Genomic DNA, 24,092 nt, shown 5'->3' on the forward strand with positions numbered 1-24,092 from the left:
CCTGCATATGCACGTCTGGTTTCAATGTGAGTTATACTAAGTTTGGATGATGATACAGTATTTTTCAAAACTCAAGAACCATGCTGATGAATTCAGCCTTTCAGAGGTGAAAACTATGTATTAGCTGAGTTTTGAAGACCTACCAAATGGTGTGAGACTTTCAGGGCTCTGATTCAGGAGTAAGGGCAGAGTACTTTATCTGTAAAGGTCAGGCTGAATGCCAGAGGTTCCCCATCTGCTCTGTCAGCAGCTCAGCTGTTGGGCAGCATGCTTGGGACAGATAGTAGGCATCAGTAACCGCATCACCTCTTGTTTCCCTTTTCTTCCTTGACTTCTGAAGACGTTCACAGAATTTTGGTGATGGCTTGCAGGTGATGCTTAAAGCTTTGGATTGGGAATACTGAGCCCTCAAGAGCTCCATCTAAGCTATGTGCTCTTGCACTGAGATACGAAGTTTCCATACAGTGCACTAGTAGTGACAGTGATAAAGGTAACTGAACAGCCACTGAAACAAAGCAGTTAGTGTTAGCATAGTATTCCTTGTGGAGGAAACAAGCAAAAATTACTCTGCTTCTGGATAGCTTGAACAGCTACAGGGTAGGAGAGGCTAGGTGAAAGCTAAACCGTTAAAGATCAGCAAAATGCTTGTTTTCTTCCTCAAAAAGTAACTAGCATTAGAATACAGGTTGTTTTACCTTTACAGACCTATAGTTGAGTCATGCTGCTTTTTTCTGTAGAATTATTCTGCATTCGTCCTAGAAGAGAATGACTTACTAATTCTGATAGCCTCTTCTGAACTACTTCAATGCATCTATTAAATTGACTGTGCATACTTCGTTTATTTCTTGTGAGATGAATGAGTGAAGATAGTGCTGAAAGGGAGTAATGTTGTATTTCATGTGTTTGAAATGATTAATCTTGAAATGAGGGCTGTGGGAGGTGGTTTCCTGGTAGTCCATGACTTACTCATGCTAATTCTGACACCTCTGCTTGCAAAGGCTCTTGGCTGGTTGATCTGCACTCTGCATAGTGTACTGTCATCGCGGAAGACATAGGTGTGATGACTTGCATAGCTAGTCTGTGAATAAAGGACAGAAAATGACTCTGCTCTTCTCAGTGGAGACCCTGCAGTAGGAGAGCTGATAGGAAGAAGATATGCTTGACTTAATCTTACTTGATCATTAAGCTACTGCATGTTTTTATTAATTAAAACCTCTAGAGTACGTCACTTCATACTGAAGTGTAATAAGTTGTAAAAATCAAGCTCGGAGATTAAATGTGTATTTTCTTTGGCAAATAATATATGCTTGTCAGTTGGTTTTTTGTTAGTTGTTCCCTTTCTTCCACTTACGGGTTGCCTTTCATGTTGTTCAGTACTTAGTTTTATCAGGACAGCCTTAGTGTTAGGAAGGCTTATGTTCCTTCTGTACCTCTTGTGACTCTAAGACTTTGCTTTTTCTGCTTGAGTGACCTTAGCTGATAAGCATGGAATGGAGCAAGTTGGCACAGTTGGGGCGCTTTGAATTACACTGTGGAGCTAAACATCGATTATTCTTTGAGGATTTGCCAGAGAATGGGTTTAGAACTATTACAGGAGGCGCTGTTTGAAAATTCTCCTACCTAGCTGGGTCACTCCTCAAGATTGAAAAGCCTCAATGGGGTTTTGAATGCTTAGGCAGTCTTTAAATGTGAAGAGGGTGCAGGCCTGCATGCGTGGTTTGCCCCTCTGTCAGTTCAGCATAGACAGACTTCTGTTCCATGAGGGGTTTTGACTTGCCAAGTAGGCTGAAATGACTCCTGAGGGTTGATTTTTGTTTACAATTTAGGGCATTTTGCTGTGGTGGACTTTTTTTTTTTTTTTTTTTTTTCTTAAGACTGATGTCATTAAATGTAAGGAGTCAAACTCATTTAGTGTTGTATTTGCTTCTTTTTAAATTTCCTGTGTGGAGATTAATCTCTGGTCTTTGGAAGGAGAAATACTTCTGCTTTAAATCACTGTATCATCTGCCATTATCTAAGATGTAGGGCCTTAAGTTCATGCATTATTCCTTGTTGCAGCTGAAGGCACTGTGTGCATGTTGATGCTGCAGATGGGGTTTGATCATGTGGTGGTACTTCTCTTGAAAAGCCTTTCACAAATGCTAGGGTAGACACAGGAAGCCTAATTTTAGCATGGTGTGTGTATGTATAGTGTATTTTACAAAACTCTGACTAGCTGGTAAATTTGAGGAGGACTGAAACTGGTGCTTGTTCTTTGTTGAAAGAGCTCACATATTGGAATAAAGTCCAGTGCTGCTTGGGAGTAGGAAAGCATGTGTTGGTTTAACCATTTAAATGTGCTGTAAAGAATCCTCCCTGACTGGCAGCATGCCACTTTCTTTGTGACATGGAGCTAAGCTGACAAGCAAAACAGTTACTTTAACTGGAAGCAGTAACATAATTCTAACCAAATCCTGGTGCATGCCAGTTTAAAATGAGAACACATTTTAAATTTATTCCATCCAGTACGGTGGGCAAAAGTTATAGCACTCACTTGATTGAAACGAGTCCTTGGAAAGGAGGCAGGAGAAACTGTTAAGTGGAGTGTCATGTTACCAGCTGGTTTGAAAGTTTGTCTGAGAATATGTATAGAAGCTTCCTGCATCAGTATTGTCACTGTGCAGGCATGTGTGCAAATGCTTTTAAATTTATAGCATCTGTTTTGCTTTTATTTCAGGTGTACTTGAAGGCACCTATGATTCTTAATGGTGTTTGTGTAATCTGGAAAGGCTGGATAGATCTTCAGAGACTGGATGGTATGGGCTGCCTGGAATTTGATGAAGAGAGAGCACAGGTAAGAAAGTCTGCCCATAGCTACTGTGCCTTAGACATTCTTCTGTTCTGGAAGGAAACAGTCAGGTAGTGATTACACATTCTAATGTGCTTGTTTCCTGCTTGCACTTTGGGTACTAATTCCAAAGAAAACTCACAGTATAGAAGTTCAGAAATAAGTGGTTGTAGTTAAACTAGTGTTTTAAATTAGATCAAAATATTAGGGGCAGAAATCATCCATAGTTCACAGCTTTGTGGGTGATTTAGCACTGTTCCTATGCTAGAGTAGTACATATTGAAGTATTTGAAAAGCTATGTCTGTAATATGTAATGATTCAACTGACTAGTCTGTTTTAGCAGTTTAGGGTGTTTGGGGTTTTGAAGTAGCTTTTTGTTTTATTACATATAGGGGAGGATGAATAGGATTTTATCATCTCTTCTCTAATAGTGGTGGTCTCTGCTCTGTTAAGGTATGACAGTTTTTGAGAACATACTTCCTGTCTACTTACTTCCTACCACCAAAGTGACTGTCTAGTGGCTGAATCTGTGGACGTGCACAAGAGCAAAGTAAACACAGAGGAAATAACTTTAAGTGCATATCACATATATAAGGTTCACTTACTCAGCTGTCGGGTTCCTTAATTTAGTCAGACTTGAGATACATCCTTGCTTTTGAGATGTAGTTTTGTAGCAAACCTACCAAACTGATACTAAAACCAGCTACACCAGGTTTGTGGGGGCTTCCACACAGTGGATAGTAAATTGGGTGTAGTAATGATTTTAATCTCTGTTTTGTGGTGAACTCAGCAGTTCATTTCTGTAGTTTGATAATTTAGAAATGTTAGAACTATATGAATTCAAAGTTCAAAGTGAGTCTGTATACAAGGTGGTTTTTTTTTTTGGTTTTTTTTTTTTTTTTTTTTTTTTTTTTTTTTTTTTTTTTTTGTTTGGGTTTTTTACATGAAGGTATGCATAGCTGCAAGCTTTGGGGTACCTTGCCTCTCCCTAACTTAAGAAGCCAACTTGCACATTAATGAGATCATGTCATTGTGACTATGTTCTGGGTTAAGTAGAAGTACTTTGTGTCCAAATAGTGTCTGTGAAATAGTCACAGCCCCGCAAGCTTTCTTCAAGATGCCTAGAAAGAAAGTGTATGCTATGCTATTCTGAGAATATTCAGTGCCTCCTTTTGTTCATCCATGAGACAAGCCACAGAACCAAGCTTTTACTGGAATGCTGCTGTTTGCTGTGGCATTCACTTCTTCCAAAGCTGGGTGCTGGCATTTTGAGCTAGCCAAGTTCCAGTGTGCTCCTTGGAGAGTTAACTGCTGTAGATGCCGTTGATTAAAAGACCTTTAGACTATAACATCTTCCACAGTGAGGTTAGATGTAGACTCCTGAGGACTGTACAGAATAAATGTCGAGGTTTTTGAACTCCAGCTGTGAAGTCTGATACTTAACACTTGTCTCAGTCCAGAAGTTATGTGATTTGAGACTGATTTGGATGTGCGCTCAGAAGCAGATAGTGTCATTCTCCAGAACTGGATAGTTCCTGAAAAAAGTGGGAACCCTTCCAAAAAGGGTGGTCAGGTGACTTGTGGGTTCAGTTTTCTTTTTTTAATTTCTTGATAAATGTCTTTGCATGCTCTTGGATTATTTTAGTTCCTGTATATGCTTTTTTAACTACACGTAAGAATTCCTATCTGTTGCCTTCAGAGAGTGTTTGTGCACAGAGCATGTTATTTAGCCTTTTTGTTTTGTTGTGTTTGGGGTGGTTCGTTTTTTTGGGTGTTTTTTTCTTTTTTTTGTGGGGGGAGGGGGATGTTTGCACACTTTCAGATGTCAGGGCTTGCTTGATTTTTGAGTACAGGTTGCTAAGCTGAAGGTATTACATGGTGTGGTTCTACAGAGATACACTTGGACTCAGTTGCAGTTGTAATTTGTCTTCAGTCTGTGCTTCTCAGTGATTGCAGGGAGGTCACTGGTTCTCTTATTTGCTACAGTAGTAGTACCTGAGAATTCCCAGTGTCATCAGGCACTAGAGACACAAAAGTAGGTGCACCCTTGTATTTGTCAGTATTGTAAACGTTTGGGCAATCTTTTACATTCTTCAGTTTCCTTTTTCCTGTATCTGTCATTTTGCTTCCTTTTTTTATAACTGTTTTAATATTGCCAGCGGCAGTTGACCTAACTGCTGACTTTGATACTGAAATAACACTGATGTCAGAATGGGTTTAAGTGCCTCGTACTGTGCAGTGTAGTGCCTGTGGGTGCCCGCTTGTCTTTTGTAACAAGAGGTCCTGTTGGCATTCAGACACACCCCCATATGCACCCCGTTCTCCTGTTTTCTAGAAGGCTTTCTCTTATGCAAATAGAAACTCTTAAATAAGAGAATTCTTAAATATTTATTAAATATTTAAATACTAATATTAATATGAAAAAGCTTTCTTAAATGGAAACTCAAAAACTATTGCATTTTTCTGTCTTTTACTACTTACTAATACTGTGAACAAATAAATTTATTTTTTGCTACTACACTTTGGAAATTATACTACCCTTCAGGTCAAAAATGTTTCAGAAAGAGAAAACACATGCATGACAGTGAAGTAATTAAAATTTAACTTTTAAGCTAGTGTTCTTTCCATTTCATTCACAGCCTGTTCATGTCTGACTACTAAGCTATCTTATTTTTTGTTACAAGAGGCCCAGATTCAGCTTCTTGTTCAGACTTCAGTGGGCTAACGCACACAAAGCTCTGCATATGTGCTTGAGTATCTTCCCCATTTGGGGCTGAAATTTCCCTGGATTTTATATTTATCTTGAGGGTCATCAAAAGGCTGTTTCTGTCTTCGGCACTTTTGTATCTCTTCTATAATAGAGCATTCTTGCTATGTGTAGTTAAAAGTGGTGGTTGTTCTTACAAAGTGTTTTCTTTCCAGACTGCTGCAGGAGAAATGTGCATGAGTGGAGGAGGGGTGTTTAAGCTTCTCTTGGTTTTTGTTTGTCTGCATTGGGGGGTTTATTTTGTTCTGTTCTCATGTTGATATAGCTCATGTTTTGCTGCTTCTTTTTTCTGAATAGATTCATACCAGAAGCATTTTCATTGATTAAAACCAAGGTGGATAAATTATTTGGTCTCATACAGCTGAATTCATTCCACTGTAATTACTAGATTTGAGTGACTTTTGAAAAAAATTTGTTAAATTCTTGTTGTACAAGATCCGGAGATGTTTGTTGGTTTCTGTTATCACCAGGGGTAGAGCAGAATTTGTTTTTATTCTTAAAAAAGTAAGTTCTGATGCTTCCCCTCTCCGCTTTTCTCAGACATTAGTAAACCAGTGTTTCAGCTGTCAACATGTGTTAGTTCTAGATGTCAACATACTGACTTTTTTCCTTATTAATTTCTAATCTAGTTTCTTTTGGTTATGACCATTTCTTTTACAATATTCTGGCTGAGGCTATATGTTAGCCTTTTATGTCATGACCATTTTAAATGATGGTAAAATGCAAAAATCTTGTATTAAAAAAATATGCTTTCATTTAAGTACGTTTAAAAATAGGGTAAAAAGAAATAGGGTGTTAAAGACGTAATACTTGTAAATAAGAAATAGGGCATCTTTTCTGTAGTCATCTAGGAGACAAGCTGATGTATCTTATCTCTCTATCCTGCTGCATTATTAAGAACAAACTTACTTTCCACTGTCTGACCTTGGTTTCTGTGCATGTGCAAACATTAAGATAGCTGTAAAGGGCCAAATTCTACTCTTAAAAATAGTAGGTAGTGTTAAAATTTTATCTTATTCACAGCTTTAAACATTGCCTTTTGATGTAGCTTTCTGGGGAGCTGTCTGGGGAGCAGAGTTGTTGATTGGCAGGTGTTTGTGTTTAATTGTGTTAGGCCACAGGGGGCACTCATTCACATCATTTCACAAAATAGCTTCAGGGTGCACCATTGTGCCAGCGGCAAAAAAGGCAATTTAACGTTCTCTCAGACTAGGGATGCTTTACCTTAAATTAAAAAATGTATGCACTTAATCCCTAGTTGGCCTCTTAACATGTTTGAGTCCTGTAACAGTCAAGGTTAGGATTTTACTTTTTTAAAATAAAACTATTAACTTGAAAAAAAACCTTTGCATGTATGTGGGAATCATAAGCAGTGTTAGTAGTAAGTATACCTGAGGAGTTGGGAGGGGGGGAAAGCCAGTACGGTTTATCCCTTCCTCTTTTGTGGAACCTGTTTAGACTTGTCTCCTCCATTCTGAATGCTTGGAAATTCTATTGGGGAACAGAGCCATCTATTTTAATTCTGAACAAAATTTGGGCTAAAAGGTTTCTTTAAGAGAAATCTTTTGTAACCCAATTAACAATGGGTTACATATTAATAACACTTTATTTTAAAACTTGGGGTTTTTGCATTATAAATGCATTCCTGTTCAAAAGCCATTGTTGGAAAAAACCAACAGGGCTGTCAAACCTACAGGTTTCTTCTGTATTGCATGGGAATGTGCACAAATTAGTAGACGAATAACTTCTGCTTTGCATTTTCTTATGCATCTAAGCTTAAACAATTTAAATTTTACGTAAAAATCACAAACGTTTCTACTGATGCATCTTCAGCAGCTTTTGGTAAAATGGAGGGTTTTTTTGGTTCATAGTTTAAATGAAAGATAATTAAGTTCATCATTTAAATGAAAGATAATTAACATTATTTATATAATGATACTGGTGAACTGTCTTAGACATACCTGTGAATACTGCCTTCAGAATGACTCTTACAAGAATAAAATGCATTGCGTCTCTCACGTAACTTTTCAGAATTTCTAGCTTTAAAAGAAAACAGCAGCATTTTAAACTACTTTGGAACAGCAGGTCTCCTTTGAAAATGTGCTTTAGTAGTAGCTGCATTGCAGCTTTGGATCTCTACTGCAGTGATGAAGGTGAGTATTATTTCATTAACCTATATTGGCATTTGCTGGAGCTCGTCTGTATCCTGGCAGATTCTGTAGGACATTCTTGTCATTGCTGTTAAGTGATCCCTAAAATTCAAAAGAAATGTGATCTGGTAGAAAAGAGGGTAGCCTCTCGTGTCACTCTGTTGTCTGGTTTGGTAGCAGGAGGATGCATTGGCACAACAAGCCTTTGAAGAAGCTCGGCGGAGAACTCGTGAGTTTGAGGATAGAGACAGGTCTCATCGTGAGGAAATGGAGGTGAGGGTTTCACAGCTGCTGTCAGTAACTGGTTAGTACTTTCCAAAAACTTCAGATTTGTTTCCATTTGTTTGTACTGTTTATGTGTTTGCTGTTGTTTAAAAATTGCAAAATGCATTGTTTTTAACTCATAAAATGAATTTCAAGTTTTGAAAGTTTTGATTTCTCTGAATTCTCTGATTTTTGTCATTTCTCTGATTTTTGTCCATTATTCTTTCTGTAAATAATCTGTTTGTGGGTACTTAAGCTTCAAGGGTACATTTCAGTTCATTTGATCACAGAACTGTTGTATCTCTCTCAACTGATGCTTTAATAGCAGAGAGGGATCTTTTCCACCATGCAGTTCTTACAAACACAGGAAAGGCTTTGGGAGCTGTGGGCACATAATTTTGTAGCTCGCTACCCTATGCTGTGGGAAACATTACCAGGGTAATGACAGATGCCAGTCTGCTTTCTTTACAGGCTGATTTTATTTTTCTCTCACATTTTTCTTACTGGCAGGGAGTCTTACTCCTTTATTTCACCTGTATAGTTCCCCCTATCTTGTTCTTGGCTTTTCCAGGGCCCCATGGTCTTGAATCTTTTTCCCTCTTGATGAGAGCAAATATTAGTGAGATCAAGCAAAGAGGAGCCAGGAAAGCGAATGGAAACCAGCTGCTCTGACATGTCAGAAAGGCAAGAGCTATAAGAGGACGGGTAATACGTAAAGAGAGTTTGCAAGTTAAGGCAGGCTGTAGGGAGAAAACAGAAGCACTTTAAATTTCTTTCCCTTACTAACTTTGTGGTTTTTATTTCCTGCTTCATCAGTACAGCCTGACTTTACTATAATCAAATGTGATCAATATGCTGCTTCTCAGGTTTTTAGAAAATTTGGTTATTGTTACTACTAAGCTACTTCTCTGGCATCCTTATGAATAATTGAGATTATTAGACAGGCTTTCTTCCGTTCCAAGTACAATTGGAAAACATTCAGCATGAGAATGAGAGGAGAAAAAGCAGATGCAAAGAACAATACCTCTCCTTTGAAGGAATGGTTGGTGTGCCTCTCCTTGCAAACACTGATGTAGCTGGGTCAGAAAACAGCTGTAGCTAAGGTAAAATCCTTGCCTTGGAGGCCTTGCTGCAGCAATAGTTATTGCCCCAGCTCTAAAGCACTAGTTTAGATCACCTACAGAAAGGAGGTAAAGGACAAATCACTCACTTGAAATACGTTTAAAGAAAATGAATATTGTCAAAACATACTTCAAATTTGTGATGTTGAATACAGGGTTTTAATGACTGAAATGCATTTTTATGCATACTTCATATTTTACTGTACATGTTTCATATGTATAACCAAGAGATCGTTTGCCTCAATTACTTGTAGTTCTATAATTGTGGGGTTTTTTACATTTCAGTTTTTCATTTGTATGTTTGGCCACATGTTTGGAACATTTACAGATGAGATTTTGCACTCTGAATCTTAAGACTGAATAAAAATTGTGATCTTTTGGGTAGGGCAAGGGAGAGAGAGCTGGGATAGACTTACAATGCATTCCTAAGGAGGAATCAGGTTTCCAAACCATTGTTTTCCTGACTTTCACTTCAGTTGTATTCTAATGCAGTGTTGGAGAGAATCAAATGAACTTTAATAAGTAAGCACTTACCTAAGGTGCTCATGATCATCATACGGAATTCTCAGTCGAAAGTAATGTAGAAATGTGTATTCCTATGTTGTATTTATAGCCTGTATAAAATTTTCCAATGCCTACATGCTTGGTCAGCTTCTACCCTATTGATTGTTATACCCAATTGTATTGCTGACAGCTACAAAAACATAAGTCCAAAGTGTATGGTGTACTGTTTGTGTAATTTCAATAGTGAAATAGTACCTTTGGTTGTACTTGAAGGTTTTTATGGCTAGAAAAGGTAGGTTCTGAGTGTGCTGAGTGAATTTTTATGCATGTTACACTACATACAGATGAAGATCCCCTCAGCATAATCTTTTCAATATGATAGCTATACATCTTTCATCATTCCTAAAACTGGAAATTTTTCTTTCCTGCTAAGCTTGGGCAGTAAAATTCAGAATTGCCAGGCCTGGAACACGATCTCATCAGTGTTAATGATTATTTTAGGAATTGCAACACTGTATAAAATCAGGATATTTCAGACAGCAGAATTATGGCTAAAATGCCTTTAATAGAGACCAGATTCTGCTTCCGTGGGGGAGGGAAGGGGAATCCTGCAATATTCCACCCACTCCTACTCAAAACACAGGCGCCAGCTCTTTGGAAACATTTATCCACCCAAAGCCTGGCAGCATATGAAAATGATCAGATTCAGTTCTTTTCTTACACAGAAAAGAGGCTGTATAAATAACATTCCCTAGTCTAAGTCTCTTTGTAGGCTTCTAAAACAAAGTGGTGTATCCTTGCCTAGGAGTCATCAGTGAAAGCTGTTGCAAACAATACAAATGGCTTGTATGTGGCATTGGATATTAGAATGCTGATACTTTAAAGGTGGGAGGAATAGCAAGTGCAGTAACAATTTAGGAGTAATCACTGTACTTAAAAATTGAAATTAGTATCCTAAAAAGAAAACGCAAACCCAACCAAAAAAAACACCACCAAGAAAACCCTCTTGAGTGCCATCAGGTTTGTTTGCCTTCCTTTCATCACATAATGTCACTTCCATTGATGAGTTCATTAGCACAACAGATTTTTTTTTTTTTGAATGAACGTTTTCTTTGCATCTGAGGGCAGAATCAGTAGTGTTTGGTAGCTTGTGCTTGAATTTCCAGAACTTGATCAGATTTCTGTGCAATTACAGCATGGTGATATAAATAGGTTGACTGGATTTAGGAATTTTCATTGAGATTTAAGTGCCTTTGAGATGAACAGTCTTCTGTTGTATTTTCAGTATTTCAGTTCTCAATACAAGATGCTTTGGGGTTTTTCTATCAACTTGCATAGCTTGGTCACATCAGAAACTGCAGATCCTGCGTCTCTGTTCAGGATTCTTTTGTTTCAAAGATGCTTTTGAAGTCAGTGAGTGTTTTTAATTAATGCATTCAAAATTAATAATGAATTCCAATGGCTTAACTTCTACAAAAACGTTGGAATGCTGAGACAGTAAATGTTTAATGATACACATGAGGAAAGACTTTATCCCCAGTTAAAGCCCATGGTAAAAATAAATGATTGTGTGAAGTCTTGTCAGTTCAGGAACACTGAGCAACTTGGCCAAATTGCAGTATTCAGTGGCTTCATACCACTAAGGGAAAATTCTTTTTCCATGAGCAAGTGCTTTACAACAGGGAACTTGGTCCAAGGCTGTTTCTTTAGGGACGTGTTCTGGAACTGATGCCACTGAACAGGTATATGAACTTGAAGTATTTGTGCATTTCCCTTTGCCAGACTAACAGAAGAGAGTGAGGAAGCTAAAGGAATATCAGCAATATAAGCAGATGCTTAATTTTCACTACTTCTTTCTCAACTGAGATGCAAGGGGATAGTCAGTACTAGTTGTTTTGCTGTTTTCAATATGAATAACCACAGTTCAGTGTCAGAATGAGAAGTGTTCTACAGAAATCACTGTGAGGTTGCTGTCTAGATGTACCTGAATCTTCCAGCACAAACTTCTGCTTTTTATTTGGTGTTCTGGCCATAGTAGCATGCATTACACTGTCCAGAATGAGAGAATTAAACGAGCTGATGAAATTAAAATACATTGAAAGTAACAGCATGTGTTCAGTCAGGAAAAGCAGCAAGCAGGTACCTCCTGCAGCTCTTCACTGGAGCAGCAGGTACAAAGCGGTGGATTTCAAGAGTGTAGGTAAAGAGAAGAGGCCAACTCATATGTTGCTGTGTGCAGATAGTTGTCTTCCTAAAAGTTTGTTTTGTATAGGCAAACTGTAACTTCAGTTTTTAAGTGATCTGTTTGAGTGCAGAGTTTGTCTTACTCTGCTACGCTTGAGCTTAGCCAAGGATGTTCTTCAGAATACTCCATTTTTGGAGGAGGGTTGGATCTCTTCTTAGTTTTCCAATGTAATTTTGTTCAACCAGCATCTTTTAAAGTCATTTTTCTGTGTTGTGTTCATTTCCCATGCTGCTGCCATGCACTTTATTTTAGCAACACCATGAGTAAAGAGGCAGAAGTGGTTTGCTCTTCCCTGAAACAGTCTAGTCTAGCAATCTGTCTGGTTGTGGGCTTAGGCTAAATATAAATTACATTAATGGCTAAGCAGAGCCATTTAACAGAACTGCATGAAATTCTCATTTAAAATCCTTCATTGTGCTGGAGAAGAAGAAAGAAAATCAAGTAGTAGAACTAACTTTCCTGTTCTTCCAAGGTTCTAGACAGTGAAGGTATCCTCTCTTTTATTAAAAAAAAAAAAAGTTGGGGAGGAATTTAGGATGAAATGACTAGTGCATATATAAATGCTCTAATTTTTGTTAAATAGAACTGGCTTCAGAATAAAATGCAGTATTGTGATAACATCAGTGGGTTGGGTTTTTTTCCATCTTTCTCTGATCCTTATCAAACTCTCTGGTTTTTAGGGCTTTTTTTTCCCTCAAAAATTAATCTGTAGTGAGTGTAATTACTTATTTTATGTTCACACTTAAAATACATGCTCCCCAAACTGACAACAATATAAAAATAGCATAACCTTTAATACCGCTTTTTGGACGGAAAGAAACCCAAAATGTTAATTTTCATATGTGGTGGACTTGGTGTATGATTGTGTATGTATAAGTGTTTGTGTTATGAGTGTATGTATATATATAATATGACTTGTTTATATTCAGGATGAATACAACACAATTTAGAAAATAGATTAAAGTATATGTGTGAGTATGCATTGCCTCAAAAGGCTCTACAATGTGAGTGTAGTACAAGTAGGCCAGTAAGGTTAAGACTAGATTGTTTCTTTACAAGAACTTTTCAATAGCTGGTACTTATGTAGAAGTGCTATGGAATGCGTATCTCACAAAAACAGTTTGTGCTGTACAGAATCAATGCTGGGGGTAGAACAGAGGAGATCAATCTTTCAAATCAGGCAATACTGTAATATAAGCATCTTCTTGCAGTCAATGAAGGTTAGAAAAGGGCTGAGCAACAGGCGAATACTGTCTGGAGACAATCAATAGTAATTATAAATTTATAATCTTTATGCCAGCTTTCAAACAATACTTTCTAAAAGGGAGAATTTCACTTTTTTTCCCTTGGAAAAGAAGTTTTCATACAAAAGTAAAAATTTTAGTCTTTACTGAAGCTCTTGAGCTATATACTTGCTATGCTGCTTCCTTTCTTGGCTTGCTGTTAGTCCAGTTACCAATGTGGTGGTACCAGAATCTGTAGCTTCATAATAGCTTTTAAAACAGAGATGCAGCTGTTTTCAGGCAAGAGAGTGCATCAAGGCTGGCAAGCAAATTATGCTCCTTGGCCTGGTCTTGTCATCTGTAACTCTCTGCAGCTGCTGGTGGGAGAGCAGACTCAGCATATAACAGGATTGATGTGTTTAGTGAGGAGTACTCTGTGTCTAGGAAGTAGATTATCGGAGGCTTTGAAAGGAAATCTTGATGGAAGTAGGTGCTAAATGATTTTTATTGTTTATTTTGACTTTCAGCATAGACTTTATAACATAAATTGTTGTACAAGGCCTTTTGTCTAACGTCCAGATCTCACCAAATTTGAGACTGCTTTCCATTAAGTGGTGCTTGACATTATAATTAAGATGAAAACTACTTCTTTTTGAGGTTCAAGTGAAAAGGAGAGCTGACTGCAAAATGGCTGTTATGGCCAGCAAACAAACTCCAGAGACTGAACTGGGCCGCAAAGTCTTATGCTGATAGCTACACCTGCTGGGAATGTGGTAAAAATCATATCCCCTGCTGAGTGCCAGCATGTTGTAGGTACAGTCTGTAGTGATGATGAGGTCCCTTTGATGCTGTAGCTAAAGCTCTTCTGAGAACTGAAGATTGAGAGGGAGAGTCTCTATTCAAGCCCCACAGAGACCTGAAAGCACACAGGATGCTTCATCAGGCTCTGACTGTGACCAGAGAAGTTTTATTATATGTAAGCTGTCATTCTTACTGTGTAGTAGTGGCCTGGTTTTGCTGACTTTAATTCTGAGAAGGCTGTTTCTCTGCCTCTACTCTTCTATTGAGTAAAGGTGACGGAAGTGAGGTATGGCTACCATTTTAACCTCTACAGCAGAGGTTCTTAACTAACCAGCAGCTCAGAGAAGAACTTCCAGTTTGTTGCTTTTCTTGATGTGGGTCTGCCGCAGTTAGCAGGGCTTACATGGAGGTGTGCTTGATTGGAACTGGTCATTTTTGAGTGGTGATCTCTTTGTTTCAGGTTGGTTTTTTTTGACTGAGGGTTTTTTGGTTTTTGTTTTTGTTTTTGTTGTGGTTTTTTTTTTTTTCCTGCAGTTGTATGCTTTTTGAAAAGTATGTGCAGTGAATTCTCATGTTTGTGACTTGTTTTGGTATTTTATTTAAATCCTTTTCAGGAGGTTGACAGTCCTTCTAAGAGAATCCAAATGTTCACTGTTTAGTTTTTCATAACATACACTGATTTTTCACTTATTTAGTAAATTACAGATGACAGATGCCAAGGCACATAAAGCGTCTGCTCTGTCCATTTCAGCAGTATGGAGTTGCCAGCATGCAATTAAAGAATTGCAGTGGAATTGTCTGTGGAGAGACTTTGTTTTGGCTACTCCTTGTGACAGCCCTTCTTCAAATTACCTCCTTCCCCGTTCACCAGTGTCCCAAGTTATATATGCAAGTGCATATTGTTGTATTTGTGATTTCACTGCCTAGTATTCAGAGGTCCCAATTTTGCCTGCTGGTATTAAAGTGATTCATCAAGAGGAAGGGCCGTCTTCATGGCAGTACTGTCCATCCTTACTAAATTTAACTCCAACTTTCCCAGTTCTGCTTTCTCAGAGCTATCATGTAAACCACATGGTGGAACTGTGTTATCTTTTCCTGATGAGCTCGTGGTAAAAGGAGTTTGTTTCCTTGGGTATGTCAGAGGCCTCTGACTGTGCACCAGAAGGGAGTAATTACAGATGCTTTCTCAAAGCCAGCTTAAGGAGTTTTATTAGCACGGTCAAATGCACAATCAGCTGCAGTATGGGTCAGGATTGAGTGGTCAGAGGAGGATGGTAGTGTCTGACTGTCTTGGCTGGAGGAACTGCTTGGTTGCCATCCTCCTTAACCACCATTTTCCTTAGATTTGTTTTTCGTAAGTGCCCTAGTAACAGATGTAAATGCTCCAATGTGATCCTTGTCCAGAAAAGTCACAATCCTAAGTTAATGACATGATGATTTCAAGCTATCTAATTTATTAAGAAGAAAATTAATATAAGTATTACTACATCACTCTCTTGGTAGGACTTGTAGCTCATACCAGTTAGGCTATATTTAAGCTTGGGAAAAGCTCAGAGATAACAGGGTTGAAGAGAGCATAGGTGTAAAAGCATTGCAGCTTCTTGAGTTGTACCCTCGGGGCAAAATGGTTTTGTTAGTAACTTTTTTCAGTTAGTATATTATTACTCTTACGGCATCAGCATTATGAGTTCAGGGTGAATAAATCTAGAATAGCATGAGGAGGCTTTGAAATGTTTTTTTTTGTCAGATGCATTCCTGCAGTTCTTTCTGTTGGTCATCACACTGTCTTGAGCATTAGAGGTTTTAAATGGCTTGTGGCCAGTTGTAATTCCTTCCGTACAGCAGAAGATTTGCATGGCTTCATGTGCTGAAAATGGAGTGTGAAGTATTCGGGGGGGTATTGAAACTCCCTGTGTGTCCATCACATTTAACTATTCAACTTCAGGATATTTGGAAGGAAGTGTTTGTTAAAATACATTTATTTTTAGGAAAATCACAGCCTTGGTGGGATCTGTTTACTACTTAAAATTTACATTGTTAACCTTCAGCTAAATAACAGATGAATAACATTTGAGGTAGTGCTCCTTCAAATTGAAAATCAGCATTTGAAAAATTAAGTATGCTGAGATAAGGTGAATAACTACTGTTTTCTCATGATTCATTATGCATGACTCATGGCACAGGATTCCATTTCCCAATGGCAAAGATAGATGCATCTTTCTTAATTGAAGCAAGTCTCCTTAATCTAGGACAAGCTGAGCTCATTATTCACTCAGAGTAGTTCTCGTCCTTCTGCATGGCTTCACAAGGTATGCAGTACTTCAAAAATCACAGCAAATACTGCAAGTCAGAGGATTCACTACCTGTGCTAAGAATATGGGGCCCCATCAACTTATAGTGGCTGGTGAGACTAATTGAGGTACATGGAATAATAGCTTCCTGTAATAGACTGATGAGAACTACCACATTCTACCATACTGGTAGTCACACTCCTTCTGCAAGTGAATATTAAGGATTGTCTTGCATATCTTATGGAAGTTGTATTTTGTCCATTGTCAGCAAACAAAAATACCACCCCATGCCTGACGCTCTAAAACATGCTTGCTTCTACAAGCAGTAGAATGCAAGGTGATTTCTCTTGTTTCATGAGTGGTCTTGTTGTGTATATACACATATATGATGCTTTTACTTTTTAATGCATGAAAAGCACAGTTGTAGTTGTTCCATACTATGCACATATGCCTTGGCTGAATGGTGGCTCGTAGAATAAGCATGTTTCACATGTGCATGTTCTTGTACAGTTGTATAGCACAAGTAAAGTCGGGTGTCTGAGACAGAGCTGTCATTCCAATAAGTTGCAGTTGCTTGTGTAAATTCCCACTTACTGAAATGTGAAATTACACCTTTATCCACATGTACTAATGTAAGAGATTGTAATGACTGTTTTTGGTACGTTTGGGGGTAATTTGTCATGCCTTTTGCAGATCACTTGAAAGGGTAAATCTGGTAGTTGTTTAGTAGTGGCTTCTGCAAACTCTGCAAGTAGCAATGAGGTCATGAATCATGTGAATTCTTTCATATGTTTTGAAAGAAAAGGCCACTTTAGGCAAAGCATAAATGCAACCATATGCACATACCTCAGAGTCTTCATGGAAATTTGATGATAAAATTGCTGTGCATATGATTTGTTTTCTGAAGAAGAAACTCTTGCTTTTAAAGCAGTAGTATGGCAGCAACTAACTCACTGGTACTTTTCTAGCTAAGTGTAAAAAACTAGAGTATAAAATTGATAACTAGGTTGGTATAAGTAATATTTTTGGTAGTTTTTAAAGATAGTGCATGCCTTGTTACCTTTCAGGAGGAGGCAGCAGTTAAAACCAGAAGAAATCTTGTTACAGTCTGTTCAATAGGAGAAAAGTATGCAAAGTGGAACTGTTATGCTTTTATTAATCTTAAATTAGTGTGGCAGTATCTGTGTAGACTCATTGAACAACCATTTTGTGTTAAGAAAAGTCTTCATAGCACAGTTTTCTGTTGAAGGAAAAAAAGTGTGAGCTTTCCCATGTTGACTTTTCCACAGTGATCTTGACTGTCCAAGTTGAATTATTTGGCTTTTGGAAATAATGTGAAACTCAATTAAATGTTCTCTCCCAGTATTCTGCATCTCTTCAAAGAGGGCAGTTTGCAGAAGTGGCTTCAGGAGCTGAAAGGAATACACCCTTAAGCGCTTAAAATCTTCAGAACTGCATGTGATTAGAGCTGTTTAATGTGATTCTTCAGAAAGATTACTGAGAAATCTGTGGGTTTGTGCACCAGCAGTGACGTCTGTTGTCCTGTTCAGAGTTCTTCTGCATGTAGGAAAAGCAGATTGTTTCCTTTAGTTGGAGTATGACCAGTGTAGAGAGAGTGAGAAGATTATCACACCCCTAAATACCTAAAATTTAACTAACATTAATACTGGATGCATAAATGTAGTAGGTAGCAATTGTGACATTTAAAATAGTGAGGGTGCTTCAAAAAACAGAATGACAATACAACCACTAAAGAAAGGGCAAGAGGGAATTGTATTGTCAGGGAACAGGCTGATTACTAGTGGGATTTATTGAACGAATTCTGTGTACGTCAGAATGGGATCATTGCACATGAAAGGAAAATGTAACTTTAAATCGGTATTTAAAAGGGAGAAGAAAGAAACAGTTCTCTGTTTGGGTTAAGCTAACCAATTGTACTGGTAGTGTAAAATGAGGCAGGCAAGAAGGACAGTAGATAAGGGAGGAAGAAGTGAACAGAGAAAGAGAAGTCTAAATTGGAGAAGATGGTGTTGGCAGTATGTGCCAGAGGGTTAAGTCTGTGCCTGTCTCTTTCAACAAAATACGAGAAGTCTTTCAAAGGAGCTTTTTATTTAATTATTTTTTATTTAATTATTTTTTTTTTAAGCCTTGAATGTGGCAACTTATAGCAGCTAGTGAGACTAATGGAGCTACATGGAATAATGCTTGTGTTGTGAAGCATGCCACCAGCTAAGGAGATGGCCCTGGTACCATTTGGGGTGTGCCAAGGTGTCAGCTATTCATTCTGTACAAGATAAATAAAAGTATCAGCACTGAAATGTCTTTAAAAACAGCTAGCATATATTAGACATTCCCAGAGTTGAAATATTGCTTTAAAAGACTGTTGTACTTGAATTTTAAAGTATTTACCTGCAGAATTTGTGTGTGCTACTTGAAAGCAGCCTGTAGGTAGAGAGGTAGTGATGTCTTTTATGGTGACTGATATTGTTACAACTGACCATCCTTAACTTCCTCTTGAAAATGCCATCAACTCCAACTGTTTAACAGAATCATTTATTTAAAGGAGAACTTACATTACTTTTTTTTTTAATACAGGGCTGTAATAAGTACTTGAGCTTCTCAGTTTTGTATTATTGCTAACTTCACAGGTGCACCAAAGGAAAAAAAAGTATGCAGTGGTTAAGCCCCAAGTGTTAAAATGTGTGTCAGTCTACAGTTTAAATCATGCCAGTGTGTTATGTATATCATGTTTTATGTATTTATATGTCATGTTTATTCCAGACAAAGCTAAAGTAAATGTTTCTCGCATAAAAAATGCTGAGGGGAGATCTATTTGGCAGTGATGTAACATGCTCTGTCATCTTGCATTGTAGCCTTTCTCTCCAAAATCTTGATCCTGAAAACATTTACAGAAAAGGTTAACAAAGGGAATTTCACAGGAAAGAAAACAATTTTGGAAGAAGAATGACAAAATTGTTGCCTAACTGTTTTGGAAGTCTCTTGCTGATGGTTGAAGCAATGCTGAAAAAAGCCTGGCTACAGGAGAGCCTCTGAGGCAGCCTGAGTGTGCACACGTGTGTGCACACTCACTCCCCAGAGCACCAGCCTTGCCTGCTCCCAGGCCAGAGCTCTGTGCCCCTCCAGAGGGAGGAGGGTGTGCCACTACTGGATCCACAGCCCTCCTGTAAGATTGCTGTTGGTTCTGGGGGCCTATTGAATTTGGGGGAAGAGTGATAGTGATGTTAAAAATTAATGCATTGGTTACTGCTAGAAATGTAAAGTTTGTGCCTTAGAATTGTTTATGGTCTTAGCCATGTTAATATGCTGAAGAAATTAACTGATAACTTCTAAATATTTTTCCTTTTTTTTTTGATGCTAAATATGTCTTTATTAATTCAGGCAAGAAGACAACAAGACCCTAGTCCTGGATCTAACCTGGGGAGTGGCGATGATCTCAAACTACGTTAATCAACAGCAGCAGGCGTACCATGGGTCTGCACAAATGCATTGCTTCTACTTGGCAAAGGATTTAATAAAAGACCAGAAACTGTGATAACTGGGTACACTATGGTCTGTTTCCTGACCTGCGGCAGTCAGAATCACCACGAACTGCCATGGTTTGCACTATGTTTATGTTACAATACCTGCATTTCCCATTTTAAGCATGTAGCCAGTGGCAATTTGAAAGTTTGGTTTTTTTCTATGCAAACTTATTTTTGTTGGCACTATTTTAGTGAAATGGAAACATATGCAGCTATACAACCATTTTTCTCAACTGTAATAAAAACTGTCGCTTAAAAATAGGTCAAGATATTACAGATTTAAAATTTCTTTTTGTTTTGGTTTTGTTTTTTCGGGTTGGATTATTATTTTTTTCTGGTAAACTGCTGGAAGTCAATGCATTCCAAGCTTAATCTTTTTAATATGGGCTTTTGGAATTTTGATTGTCTTTACTGTGCTCCTGCTTTATGTTAGATACGCATTCTTCTCTTCCTTTCACTTTTCCTTTTTCTAAATTTGCAAGACCTTCTTAAAACTGCTGACATTATTTTGCATTATTTCCAAGCTAAACCCAGTGAATCAGAGCTGTTGGAATCCTTTCTCAAACTTTGTGGGTTTGTAAACGCTACAGTTGCAGTATGCTTTTAACTGCTAACAATTCATTGGTTCCACTTTTTAAAGGATAAAATCTTAAAATGTAATTTTCATGCATTGATAATGCATTCTGCCCCAGTATCTGTCTCAGATTTTATTATGATACCAAGTGAGTTTAGGTGGTTATTATACCCCTGTATATAGTACTTTACTGAAACTCATAGGAAGTCGCAGGCTGGCTTCTGTTTTATTCAGGGATTTTTTTAACTAGTTCTTCAAAGGGATACTGCAACTCTACAATCAGATTCAACAGTGCATTCAACTGGGGATAAAAGGTGATATATATTAGATCATGTTTAAGATAGTTGCTTTGAGTATATTTTGTATCTTAGGCTTTTTGTAAAGTTGTGCTGAATCGTGAAAAGTTAAGATGAGGTTGTGTGCAGAGAATCTCATACAGTGCGTAGGACACTTCTCTTAATCTTATGCAAATTAAGACTACATTGCAGTATATATTGTATTTCCTAGCAGGGTAAGATTTGGGATAAGTTAATCTGTGTGAATTACCGTGTTTTATTTGGGGTGATGCTTGGTCAAATTTTTCATTGCATCCAATATTTGAAGAAAATTGATCAGAAATGTGATGATGTCATTTGGCTTTGTTAAAATGTGGTGCTTACTGTACAGCCTGATGAATTAAAATGTCACTGCAATCTTTTTTTTTTTTTTTTTTTTTTTTTTCAAATAGGTGATCTGGCTTCAGTATCCTAAGAATTATTTTGAAGGTAGAAACTCTGTATGGTTAGAACAGTTAAATCTTTTAAATCTTTAAGGTAGTATGATGAAGATAATTACATTCCTCACGAATGGCAAAACGATGCAAAAGAGGTCTTGCAAAAATGTAAGCAGATGTCAGTGTCAAGGAGTCTGTATGTTAATAATACGAATATTTAACATTCACATCAAAATGTCAGTAACTGTAAACTCTGAGATGTCATCAAATAAGAATATTTTGATACTTCAGTTTAAATGTGATTCACCTGAAAAAACCTTTTTCACTCTGTGGCCATGTATTCTTCTTGCTCTTTTTCCCCCAAACAAAGAATTTTTCTAAAGTATTTCTGCAGTGAGTTATTTAAGGGACACCCACATGCCCATACACGCATCCCTAGCCTTGGAGCTCCTCTGCCATCTGTGTATTTTTTGATGGAATAGTCTGAAGATGTATTTTAAAAGGTTTTCCTACCGTTTCAGACAGTGATTTTACACCATGAGTACACAGGAAATTACGCTATCAGATATTAAGGTTGCTATCTTTGTGTAAATGCTGAACTTTCCCTATCATCATCTAGCATTCTGCTGCTTTCAATATCTTAATGCTGGCATTAAGATCACAAGCCCTTACCCTCTGCTGCTTAGTGCAGACTTTTTAAAGTGCATTTTAAGTTATTGATGCAATTTGATATTTTTCATAATTTCTATTTAAACTGAAGTTGCATCATCTTTCTTGAATTCATCTCCTGTAAGAGTTGCCTTAAGCTGCAGGCTTGCTTTTGCCACTTTTTGTGTTGTATGTTTACCTTTCATAATAAACCTCTGTGTAGTGAAATCAAGGCACTGTAAATTTATTTCCGATATTTTGGCAGTCCATTCCCATATGTTAGGTGTTCATGGGGTGATTTTCCAACCTACTGCCTGAGCAGGGCTGCCTTGGTGTGTCCATGGGTAAAGCAATAGTGACATCCAGTGGTCGTGGAATGAAAGCGAGGACTTCCCTTTTTCAGGGACTGTCCGGAGGGTGTTCATGGCTCACAAAATCTTTACTATAAGGGCATATGCTGGGGAAAATGCATGTTTTTCTGCCCTAAAACTCTTGTGGTTTCTATAGGCGATACACTCTGCTTACTGAAGGAGATATGCTTTCCAAGTAACCCTAAGAAAATTTGCCTCACTGGGTTGCAAGTTGTGCCAGCTTCTAGAAGAGTTGTTTCTGAGCATGTTTTTACAGCAGCCATTCTTGCTGGGGGCGCACTCAATCCCCCTGTCCAGGTCACCGACAAAGATGTTGAACAGGACCAGTCCCAACACCGATCCCTGAGGGACACCACTCGTTACCGGTCTCCAGCCGGACGTCGAGCCATTGACCACAACTCTTTGCGTGTGGCCATCCAGCCAGTTCTTTATCCACCGAGTGGGCCACCCATCAAATTGATGTCTCTCCAATTTAGAGACAAGGATGTCGTGTGGGACAGTGTCGAACGCTTTGCACAAGTCCAGGTAGATGACGTCAACTGCTCTGCCCCTGTCCATCAGTTCCATAGCCCCATCATAGAAGGCCACCAAATTGGTCAGGCAGGATTTGCCCTTAGTGAAGCCATGCTGGCTGTCACCAAGCACCTTGTTGTTTTCCATGTGCCTTAGCATGCCTTCCAGGAGAATCTGCTCCAAGATTTTGCCAGGCACAGAGGTGAGACTGACTGGTCTGTAATTCCCTGGGTCATCCATTTTCCCCTTCTTGAAAATGGGGGTTATATTTCCCTTTTTCCAGTCATCGGGAACTTCACCTGACTCCCATGATTTTTCAAATATGATGGCCAGTGGCAAAGCAACCTCATTTGCCAGCTCCTTCAGGACCCGCGGATGGATTTCATCAGGTCTCATGGACTTGTGGATGTTTAGGTTTTTAAGATGGTCTCGAACCAGATCCTCTCCTACAGTGGGCCTAGGGTCTTCATTCTCACAGTCCCTGCGTTCGCCTTCCAAGACTTGGGTGGTGCGATCAGAGACTTTGCCAGTGACGACCGAGGCAAAGAAGTCAGTAAGAACCTCAGCCTTCTCCAAATCCTGGGTAGCCAGTTCTCCTGATATCTTCCGGAGGGGGCCTACGTTGTCCCCAGTCTGTCTTTTATTTGCTACGTACCTATAGAATCCCTTCCTGTTATCCTTAACATCCCTGGCCAAGTTCAATTCTAACTGGGCCCTAGCTTTACTAACCTGGTCCCCAGCTTCCTGGACAACATCCCTGTATTCTTCCCAGGCCACCTGTCTCTGCTTCCACCTTCTATAAGCCTCTTTTTTCCTTTGAATTTTCCTGAGCAGCTCCTTATCCATCCAAGGAGGTCTCCTGGCCCTCCTGCTGCACTTCCTTCTAGTTGGGATGCAACACTTCCGAGCTTGTAGCAGGTGATCCTTGAATATCAACCAAGAGTCTTGGGCTCCCCTGCCCTCTAGGGCTGTATCCCATGGAACCTTACTAAGCAGGTTCCTAAAGAGGCCAAAGTCTGCTCTCTTGAAGTCCAGGGCAGTGAGCTTGCTGCACGCTCTTCTCACTGTCCTGAGGATCTCGAATTCGACAGTCTCATGATGGCTGCATCCAAGGCTGCCCTGGAGCGTCACATTTCCAATGAGCCCTTCCCTGTTGGTGAGCACAAGGTCAAGCATGGCACCTCTCCTTGTCGGCTCCTCTATTACTTGCAGAAGGAAGTTGTCTTCCACACAGAATCACAGAATCCCGAGGGTTGGAAGGGACCTCAAAAAAAAGATCATCTAGTCCAACCCCCCTGCAAGAGCAGGGTAACCTAGAGTACATCACACAGGAACTTGTCCAGCCGGGCCTTGAATATCTCCAACGTAGGAGACTCCGCAACCCCGCTGGGCAACCTGTTCTAGTGCTCTGTCACTCTCACAGTGAAGAAGTTTTTCCTGATGTTCACATGGAACCTCTTATGCTCCAGTTTACACCCACACAATCAAGGCACCTCCTGGATTGCTTGTGCTGGGCTGTACCGTTACTCCAACAGATA

General features: G+C 38.8%; 1 protein-coding gene across 3 annotated transcripts in view; it reads left to right on the forward strand.

The window, feature by feature from the left end:
• The window catches only part of CBFB (core-binding factor subunit beta), a gene marked incomplete at its 5' end in the record, with an annotated part of 41,510 nt that extends 19,855 nt beyond the window's left edge, over positions 1 to 21,655 (forward strand). For 2 of the 3 annotated variants that reach the window (XM_080638763.1, XM_080638764.1), the window contains 3 exons: positions 2,717 to 2,833; positions 7,923 to 8,018; positions 19,594 to 21,655. In XM_080638763.1, the coding sequence (XP_080494889.1) occupies positions 2,717 to 2,833; positions 7,923 to 8,018; positions 19,594 to 19,662 (282 nt within the window). In that variant the 3' untranslated portion in view covers positions 19,663 to 21,655. The remainder of the gene's footprint in view (positions 1 to 2,716; positions 2,834 to 7,922; positions 8,019 to 19,593) is intronic. The other variant, XM_080638765.1, reaches the window with a different exon arrangement.
• Between the last annotated feature and the right edge of the window lie 2,437 nt (positions 21,656 to 24,092).

This window comes from Psittacula echo (genome assembly GCF_963264785.1).
Source record: "Psittacula echo genome assembly, chromosome: Z".
In the NCBI taxonomy this organism is placed as follows: Eukaryota; Metazoa; Chordata; class Aves; order Psittaciformes; family Psittacidae; genus Psittacula; species Psittacula echo.